This window comes from Eleutherodactylus coqui, chromosome 1, assembly GCF_035609145.1.
Source record: "Eleutherodactylus coqui strain aEleCoq1 chromosome 1, aEleCoq1.hap1, whole genome shotgun sequence".
In the NCBI taxonomy this organism is placed as follows: Eukaryota; Metazoa; Chordata; class Amphibia; order Anura; family Eleutherodactylidae; genus Eleutherodactylus; species Eleutherodactylus coqui.
Window position 1 is genome coordinate 297,748,382 of NC_089837.1, and position 10,549 is coordinate 297,758,930.

The 10,549-nt window shown below is 45.0% G+C and overlaps 1 protein-coding gene across 1 annotated transcript; it reads right to left on the reverse strand.

The window, feature by feature from the left end:
* Positions 1 to 2,661: 2,661 nt before the first annotated feature.
* Positions 2,662 to 7,661, reverse strand: LOC136611859 (elongation factor 1-alpha, oocyte form-like). Its single transcript, XM_066591804.1, has 7 exons — positions 7,429 to 7,661; positions 7,152 to 7,331; positions 5,410 to 5,706; positions 4,493 to 4,643; positions 4,162 to 4,418; positions 3,314 to 3,548; positions 2,662 to 2,783 (listed from the first exon to the last, which is right to left on the reverse strand). Exons 1-7 carry the CDS (start codon positions 7,570 to 7,572, stop codon positions 2,662 to 2,664), a joined length of 1,386 nt encoding a protein of 461 aa, XP_066447901.1. The 5' UTR covers positions 7,573 to 7,661.
* Positions 7,662 to 10,549: the final 2,888 nt, after the last annotated feature.

Sequence of the window (10,549 nt, forward strand, 5' to 3'; positions counted from 1 at the left end):
CGAATGCCTTTTCAGCATCTATTGACAAGAGGCACAGGGGGCTCCCTGCGAGACGGGCTCTAGAGATTCGGGAGACAGAACGGATCGTATTATCTTTCGCCTCCCGTCCTGGGACAAATCCAGTCTGCTCTTTATTAATTAAGGCTGGGATGAGCGGTTTCAGGCGGGTTGCCAGAATTTTGGCGAATATCTTGGTGTCTATATTTATTAATGAGATAGGGCGATAATTACTGCAGGATGAGTGGTCTTTCCCTGGTTTAGGGATAACTGTTATTATGGCTTGTACAGCCTGCTGTGGGAATGGGCATAAGTCCGAGACAGAGTTAAAGGATTTCAGCAAGAGGGGGGCCAGTAGACTCCCGTATGTTTTGTAGAATCGGGGGGTGAACCCATCTGGTCCTGGGCTCTTGCCTAGTTTAAGATCTTTAATTACATCATGGATCTCCCCCTCCGTAAAGCTTTCCTCGAGACTATCTGTGTCCCCCCTTGAAATAGTTCCGGGTGCGTGTCTATTAAGGTAGTCTTCTATGGTTGGGGGGTTTTGCTGGGACACTGCTCCCCTATTTTCCGATAAATTGTAAAGATCATGATAGTATGATCTGAAACATTCTAATATGTCTGCGGTGGAATAAATCTGACCTTTTCTGGGAGAGTTTAGGGAGGCTATATAAGGTGTAGACGTCCTGGGATGGAGGGCCCTGGCCAACCCCCGGCCACATTTATTTCCGAATTCGTAGAAGCCCCCCCGTCTCCTATCTCTGGAGCAAAGTGAGTATTGGTCCAGGATGGAGAGGATTTTCTTTCGGGTGTCTGAAATGTCTGCTCTTAGTACTTCTGTAGGGGTTTTTTTGTTTGAATTTTCGAGGGTGTCAAGTCTTGTTAATAGGAGCCTCAGGTTTTTCACCCGCTCCTTCTTTAATCTGGCCCCATGGGAAATAAGGATTCCTCTAATTACACATTTTAGTGCTTCCCATTGAATGGGAGAAGATGTGGAGTCAGTCTCGTGTATGCTGGAAAAGTCCTGTATTGCCTGTCTAATCGCCTCCACGCACGTTGGGTCGTTTAGGAGATTGTCATTGAGACGCCATGTGTGATTCTCTTTTTTTTCCCCCTAGGCCCTGGAGGGTCCCAAACACTGGAGCGTGGTCTGATCACAAAAAGATACAATTTTCCTTCATTAGTGACTGGTAGTCGACTGTCTATGGCTTACCAACACATGATAAAACTACAAAAGAATGCACAGGGGAAGAGAAGTCAGGTATATATGTTTAATAAGGATCGTTTGTCCGTTACCTGGTGTAATTAAATGTGCATGGCCATTTTCATCTGTAAGGTTTCATCACCATAATTTCTTGTGTGGAAAAATAAATTGATAGATTTAAGAATTAGATTTTTTCTGGAGCGTGTGGATGAGAGATTTATTCAAAAGTTTCACACAGGCAAAAAAAAAAAGGCAGCAAAATATTGAGTCTTTGTTCCTGTGATTTTTGAGTGTCAGCAATGCTTTTTTTTTTTTTTGAATATTCTCGCAACGCTGCCACCCACGATAAAGGTACGTATTTGACCTCTAAAATGCTGTAAATATAAATTCTGCATAATATTTCAAAAACGCTGTGGATTTGTTGAGATTTTAGAAATCCCCACATGGCTTTTACAGTAAATACTGCAGAATTATCGCTGTTCTTGCAGCCCAAGGCCACTTGCACTCAGTGTCAGCAAAACTTCGTTTTGCCATGATTTTACCGCCTTTTTGGACAGCGGGCTTTAAGACACCCCATCATTTTGATGGGTGATGAGGTGTGTTAACCGCGGCAAAATAGAGCAGGCAGCGCGTGCTCAAAACGCCACAGTAAAAAGCGGATGTGTAAGAGTGGCCTAAGACCGTCCTAAAATCGGCCATGAATGCTGCTCAATTTCTGCTGCTGGAATCACTGAAAATTCTGCAGCATTTACAGTAGAAGCCATGTGGGGGGAATAAGTAAATAAATTGCAGTTGATTTCTGCTTGTGTGCATGGAAGAATCTTTTAACATGGCATGCTATGGACAGACATTGCTGCAGAATTCACGGCATGAGTCTGGCCACGAACACCGCAGCAATAATCCATCCGTGGGCATTGGGCCTAAATTTGCAGCGTTTAGGTGCAGATTTGGTCACTGTGTTTTTGCAGGGTAATTTCCAGTGTGGAAAGCTCACAGACTATGTTACGTATGAGGTGGCCATAAGTGACCAAGAAGCATCCGATTAGGGTCCTCTATTTTTCTGTGGATCCTGCGGGAAGGCTTCTATTGAAGTCAATGGAAGCAGTCTGATCCCCAGCACAGCCATAGCAATCACTGTGGATGTACCGCGGATCTGTGTGAGAGCGGGAGATTAAAAAAAAAATAAGATAAAAATTTGGCTGGCATGGAGATCCGAGCTGGATCTGGACAGGTGAGAAAAATCTATTTTCCTCTCCATGTCTGCGGGCACGGGCTGGATTCCGCTCCGGGATTCAGCAGTGGAATCCGTGCGTGCAAATGGACATTGGGCCTTACATTGATTGTATGTATGACTTCAGACAACTAATTTACAGACAACACATGCAGTAAGCTTTGCAGATTTATTAAACAATTTTAACAAGAAAACAAAAATATAAGTTTCTAAATACATATATATATAATCACTTCTTGGCAGCCTTCAATGCAGATTTGGTCATCTTTGCAGCACTTCCTGACTTCTTGTCCACAGCTTTAATTACTCCAACCGCAACAGTTTGTCTCATATCACGAACCGCAAACCGACCTGAAAGCAGCAAGAGACGCATCAGTTAATTAGGTTTTAGATCAATCTGTACCATCAAGCACTGATAGAATCCATTAATAGGAGGCCTAGAGGAACCAGTAGATTGCCCATTATAACTTGACAAGGTACAAACTTTGGAGGCAAGGCCCATTTAGACATAGAGGAACCAGTAGATTGTACCTTGTCAAGTTATAGTGGGCAAACATTTGAGGTAAGTCCCATTTAGATGGATGAATGCCGGGCAAATGTCCGACACTCGTACCTGCAAATACTCGCTCCTGTGCTGTTGCATGGTCGCTCAGAGCGGCCAGCAGGGGGACAGGGAGTTTAGGAAACCTAGAGGAACCAGTAGATTGTTCCTTGTCAAGATAGTGAGCAAACTTTAGCGTTCATTATAAAAGTCAAGAGCAATCACTCACTACTTGGTTGGATGAGACATTTCCAGGAGTTTTGCACTACTTTCTATCCAATGCATTTATGAACAGGTAGAGCCTTCAATACTGGAAAGTAAGTCTGTATACATGTCTTACCGAGGGGAGGGTATGCAGAGAAGGTTTCCACACACATTGGCTTCCCAGGAACCATCTCAATAATGGCAGAATCCCCAGATTTCAAGCTTTTGGGGTTGTCCTCCAGTTTCTTGCCTGATCGACGGTCAATCTTTTCCTTCAGCTCTGCAAACTTACAAGCTATGTGGGCAGTGTGACAGTCCAGAACTGGGGAATAGCCAGCATTTATCTGTCCTGGGTGATTAAGGATGATTACCTGTATGTATAAGAAATACTGTCAATACATGCAAGTGTACAATAACATAGTAACATAGTTCGTAAGGCCGAATGAAGACAATGTCCATCTTGTCCAGCCTGTTTATCCTCCTGTGTTGTTGATCCAGAGGAAGGCAAAAATCCCCAAGAGCAGAAGCCAAATAGCCCTTTTGGGGAAAAATTCCTTCCCGACTCCCTAATGGCAATCAGACTGTTCCCTGGATCAACCCCTAATAGTTTCTACCTGCCTGTATACCCGGATTAATAATTAACCTTAGATTTATAAACTATAATATCCTTCCTCTCCAGAAAGACATCAAGTCCCCTTTTAAACTCCTCTATGGATCCTGCCACCACCACATCCTCAGGCAGAGAGTTCCACAGTCTAACTGCTCTTACAGTAAAGAACCCTTTTCTATGTTGGTGTTGAAACCTGCTTTCCTCTAAACGGTTTCCGCGTGTCATTTCACTGGACAAATCGCAGCCGTCTACATAGGATTGTAATGCAATTCTATGCAGGAGGGCAGGGGCGGAAATTCTGCGACAGGATTTCCTGCAGAATTTCCGTCCGTGTGCAGGGGGCCTGTGAATTTAATACCGATAGGGATATTTACCTGAGCTGTGAAACTGCCAGCCTCCATTGGTGGGTCATTCTTGCTATCACCAGCTACGTTGCCTCTTCTGATGTCCTTAACAGATATATTCTTTACATTGAAGCCTACGTTGTCCCCAGGTGTAGCTTCTTGTAACGCTTCATGGTGCATTTCTACAGACTTTACTTCTGTTGTTACATTTCCAGGTGCAAAGGTTACCACCATTCCTGCCCTTATGACTCCAGTTTCAACTCTTCCTACTGGGACCGTTCCAATTCCTGCAATGGACCATATGTTACCACTACCCTAACCACCAAGAGTATAGTCATCAGTAGCAGCACTTTCAGCTTACCGCCAATCTTGTAGACATCCTGCAGAGGTAGACGCAGGGGTTTCTTTAGGGGACGAGCTGGGGGAATAATGGAGTCCAGAGCTTCTAGAAGGGTGGTTCCAGTTGCATTCCCTTCTTTTCTGTCGATCTTCCAACCTTTGAACCAGGGCATCTAAAGACAAAATAGAGCCCCATGTTCATACAGATTGTATCTTTATGCATAAGCCATTGTCACATCCCTCTATGGAGAAGACTAGTCTCAGTAGCTCTTACTTCAGCAATATATTGAAGGACACCAATTGCTAGACCAAACAGTTTGAATAAGGTTAAGATTTAACCCATTGATGGCTTTGAGCACACATACCTCAGAATTAGTTTAGAGCAGGATCTGGCCCTGCTAACAGCTGTGATCAGTGCTATTGCCGATAGCAAGTAAATGCCCCAAATTGGGGTTTGAGGGTTTATGAAGGTGCTGGTTGGTTATCATGACAGCCCAGGGCCTTCTGAAGGCCCTCAGGGCTGCCATGTACTTCTGCCGATTAGGACAGACCTGTGGCCCATCCTAGTAGAATACCAGTAGGGATACCATGCATTCTCTCGTATGTGGACTAATGTAAGAAGTTAAAAAATAACCCCCCCGTTCTCCCCAAACATTTGGCATCACCACAGACAAAAGGTGTGATCAAAATACATGGTTTATCCTGCATGGTGAATGCTGGCAGAGAAGCTACACAATGCCAAATTGTGCTTTTGGTCACCCTGTCTCCAAGTTAAGAGGTTTTTCAGTAGATTAACTAGTAACATTAAGAAGTGGGGATGAGAAACTGCATATAAAAGAGGCCACATCCTTATTGCTGGGTTATCTTTAGGGAAAATTAAAGGTTAGTTCCACTACTGTAATATTAGTTACAAAGCAGTTAAAATAGCACTGTACTTACCTTGTTGCTAGGTTCCAGCATATTGTCCCCATGCCAGCCAGAAATTGGTACAAAACCAACTGTTGCTGGGTTGTAGCCAATTTTCTTGATGTAGGCGCTAACTTCCTTGGTGATTTCTTCAAATCTCTTCTGGCTGTATGGAGGCTCTGTGGAATCCATCTTATTTACACCAATGATGAGCTGTCTGACTCCCAATGTAAAGGCAAGAAGGGCATGCTCACGAGTCTGTCCATTCTTTGAAATTCCAGCCTCAAACTCTCCCACCCCAGCAGCCACAATAAGTACAGCACAGTCAGCCTACAAGGAAAGTGGACATTATGAACAAGATAGTACATAGTTAGTGGTCAGACACCATACAAGTCATTGTAGCATGTATATGTAGTGGCCCGAAGTATACATATCTTGGCTCTCCATAAAATGTGTCCCTGCCTTGTCAGTGATTAATGTGTATTGCACAGCTGTAGCATATAAGGAGTTTAATGTCTGGATATGTCTGAAAAATGTAACAGCTTGTGTTTATCCAATGTTGTCACATTGCTATGAAAGATATAATGCGTTTGCAAGGTGTGCAAGTCGGGGAGAAGACTTAACAGCCATGGAGTGAGCATGATTGTCTACCTGTGGATTACAATCTGTCTGAGAGGAGTGTGAGAGAAAGCCCCACCTAGGCCTATCCAATAATGGAGGAAGCGGAGCGATATGCCATCTACTAAGAATAAGCCTAGAGTCTTGAAGCTACAATGGAAGAATTGAGAGAGTGCCGTAACAGATAACCAGACAGTGAGTGTTGGCCGCTAGAGAGAGCGAGATAAGTCATCCAGGAGAGTGGTCTTCCAGATAACGAGGACTTATGTATCAAGATGGCCCGAGTAGCCTCCCTGCCTACTACAAAAACATGGATGGCATGCTGGAACTAAGTCTATGGGGTCCACCTGGCACCAGTAAGGGTGAATGCCCACAGAAGATTTGCATTGTATTTCCTGCGGCAGAAATCCGCGCATCAATTCGCAGTGGCAAGGTTCTGTTAAAGCAAGTCGCTTTCTGCCTGCCAACGCACACATGCAGATTTGTACAGCGGATTTCCGCAAGTGGGAGAAAAAAAATTGCGGCATGTTCTATTTCACAGTGGGCTCTACTGATATCAAGAAAGCGAGACCGCGAAAATCCGTGCAGGAAAGACGCAATTACTCGCTGGCACTTTTTTTTGTTTTGAATCACGGTACTCCTGCAGCGTAAATCTGCAGGGCGTATTCCACATCGCTCGTGGGCATGAGCCCTAAGGTCCAGCATGCACTGGATCCACTGCTTCAGGGATTTGTTGCTTGAAATGCAAGTTACAGCAGATACAATAGTGACCCCCAATAGTTGCTCCAGCAGTAATACAGACCCCAGTTCAGGTGAGTATATATATCTTCTGTATGGCTCATTTACAAAGCACTCATACTGTATTACAAAGTGCTGTGTAATGGCCATACAGAAGTGTATAGATGCACAGGTCACGGGCAGACAACCTCTTTAAGACTGGCAATGAAAATAGTGGTCTTAGTAAGTGTGCCCCACTGTGCTTCTTGGATAAAAACCCAGTGCAAACTACCAGATCACTAACAAATATGCAGCTGCTTGGTATCCTAAGATTTAGATCCTTCAGTACAGGCAGATACAACACATGGAGACCTCCAGACAGCAGGCAACACTTGGAGGTGGGTATGTCACCTACATATTACCCTGCCTCCAGCACTTACCTGTGAGGTGCCAGTGATCATGTTCTTGATGAAGTCACGGTGCCCAGGGGCATCAATGATGGTGATGTAGTACTTAACAGTCTCAAATTTCCATAGGGAAATATCAATGGTGATGCCGCGCTCCCGCTCAGCCTTCAGCTTGTCCAGCACCCAGGCATACTTGAAGGAGCCTTTGCCCATCTGTAACAACAACAACAACATTACAATGTCCCATCCACCAGGGCAACCACCTCCCCATATCCCTAGTCAGACCATGGCTGCGCTGCACAACACTCACCTCTGCTGCTTCTTTCTCAAACTTCTCAATGGTTCTCTTATCGATGCCTCCGCACTTGTAAATCAGGTGGCCGGTGGTGGTGGATTTCCCAGAGTCGACATGGCCGATGACCACAATGTTGATGTGGATCTTTTCTTTTCCCATTGCGAAGGCTTGACAGCAGCAGATCTGAACAGGTGCAGTGGTAGAAAGCTGACTGCGGCGCCAGATGTTTAAAGGTCTGAACAAGGGCTGGACCTAATGAAGAAGCAGTAGGAAATCTAGGCTCCCTTAGAACAAGGCGGCTGCCGACCGGCCACCGTAACAGCCAGACACACAATAATGGCAGCCACACCGCCCTCACACGGTGAGCACACGCCAGACCGCAAAGACAGGATGGAGAAAGCAGGATTCGCTGCTTCAACTCACCGCCATGTTGGGAGATTGGAAGAGATCGCGATATTTCTGCTTCCACTTTATATTACCGCAGGAAGTGGTGACGCTGACGTCTCCGAGACGCTCTCTCTTACGCTGCGGCCATGATCACGTGATTAGCCATTCCCGTGTTAGTGTCATAAGCGGCGCGCCGTGTTGTTATGTGCGATGTGCGACATCCGCTGATAGGCTGCCAGTGCGAGGGCGGGCACGAGGAGGTCTCTCACTCGCATATATCTTTATTCTACAACACTTCTGCTCGATTCACAACCTGATTGGTTGTTTGGGTTGGCAGATTCACAGTGATTGGTTGTTTGGGTTGCCGGATTCACAGTGATTGGTTGTTTGGGTTGAATCGAGCAGAAGTGTTGTAGAATATAAATATGTGCGTACGGTGGGGAGAAAGTCATCTCTTCCCGGCCAGTCAAAGGAAACTGTTTTTGAGGTGCAATCCAAGCTAAACAGGACTGGCCATTGTGTGCGGAGGTCGCCCATCTCATTTGTACAAGTGGAACCCGCAGTAAAAATATAATTGACACGCTTTGGATCCACAATCCACTCCATAGGGCAATGTCCACAGCAGATTTCCCCAGCGTGTAGATGACATTTTTTACATTTCCTATATTTTGTGTAGGCCCGCTCCAGATACTGCAATGCAAACCCAGCCTTAGGCTGGCTGCACACCAGTGAGTCGGATTCCACAGCAAAATCCATCTTTGACCCGGCTGGCGACCCCGCGTAACTTCTCTTACTGCATTGTGTTTTTTTAAAATTTCTTTTTCCTGCGCCATTGCTAGGTCATGATGTGGGCACCTGCGGCCTATCTGCAATGTCTATTGTGGATAAGCTGCAGTACGGACGGCTTCCATTGATTTCAATGGAAGCCGTCCATGTGGACACCGCAGAAAAAAATAGAACATGCTGCTTACAGAAATCACTGTATACTTATCTGAGCGAACATGCGAATGTTTTATTTTTTCAATAGACGCGGAATACCGTATATCATCCGCATGGGTGCTGATCATGGATTTCGCAATTGAAATCCGGTCAAGTGAAGCCGGCCTTAGGGCTTGTTCTTAGCTAGATGAGCTGTAGTTTTTATTGGTACCATTGGTAGAACTTTTGGATACTTTTTTGGGAGATGGGGTGATAAACTCTGCAATTCTGTAAGGCTGCCTTCACACGGGCGAGAAAATCGTGTGAGATTGAAAACAATGGGAGAAGTGATGTGAGGCTGTTTTGACTTTAAAACACCTCACATCTGCCAGGGAGCGCGATATTGGGGTGGGACTCACGGCCCCATATTGCACTCGCCCATATGAAGTTAGCCCAAGGGTACATCTGAATCTCGCACAAGTTTTTTGCGTTACGAGATGCACAAAACTCGCTGGAATATGAACTCCACTCCTGAATGGCGTCATACAGAAGATGTCCTATTTTTTTCACGTCGCTCGGAAATCATCACCCATTGTTTCCAATGGGACAGTCAAACATATCACATACTGTGCGATCTGATGTTTACCATTGAAATCAATATGAAACACTTGCCGATCCACCGACATGCGTGAAATAAGCGCCAGAGGATCAGAATTTCAGAAAAATGATGCAAGGCATTTTTGCATGAAAAGCACCTCGCATCTGCAGGTAAAACGCACGATGACAAACGTAATATCGGGACAGATTTCTCAGCCCAATATTACGCTCACTTGTGTGAATGTAGCCTCAGGCTGCTTACACATGGCCGAGAGAATCGCGGCATATCCACTCTTTGCCGGGAAAAACATCGCCTGGCGTGCAATGCAGGGCTTACTATTAAAAACAATCGCTACTACACTGAATTGATTAAAGAGGCATTTTTTATACAAAAACCCATCAGCAGGGAAATTGCACATTCCCAAACGCGATATCGTGCCTGCCCGTGTGAAATTAGCCTTAGAGTATTTTTTTTCTTTTTTTAGAGCGCTCACGAAGCAGGATAAATAATACAATAACTAAAATACTGTGAACCTTTACAGATACAGAGATACCAATTTTTTTTTTAGATTTTTTTTTTGCCACTGAAGAATGCAAATTGCGTTCCAAAATTTTTTTGTTAGGCCGCTGTCACACGTGCGTTCACAAAACACAGCAGTGTTTTACTGCAATTTCATGCAGCATTTTCAAACGCATTCTACAGCATTAAAAAAGCAGACAGTGCTTGAAAATTGTGGTGGTAGAAACACCACAAGGCTACAAAGCCTCATTAAAATGGTGGCATTGTACAGCGTTTAGCGTGGCGTTTGAAAGACCACACTGAACGCTGTACAAAGTGGGCTGTGTGAGAGCAGCCTATAGGGATCCGGTCGGAGGAGTGTATGGATTTATAAATACCATGTGTTGCATGTCCGTGGAGCTGGCGTGTGTCTTCCAATAGTCTCCCACAACTGCCCTGTTCGGTATCCGTGGATCATGCCGGATGAAGGCGAACAAAGAGCGATGAGCTGTTTTTTGCTCAGCTTTGCTTTGCTAATGTCTTCCATTAAAGCCTATGGGAGCCGTGTAGGGCACTTATTAAAGACCCCAGTGCAATTCACCAAACGACCGGATAGCCCACAGGCGTTTCTATATTACAGGTAACGGTAAATACAGGAGCCTGAGCCCAATGTGTGGGGCAACATCTATAAAGTGGATGACAGAGATTAACCCTTGCAAGAATCAAGAATCCATA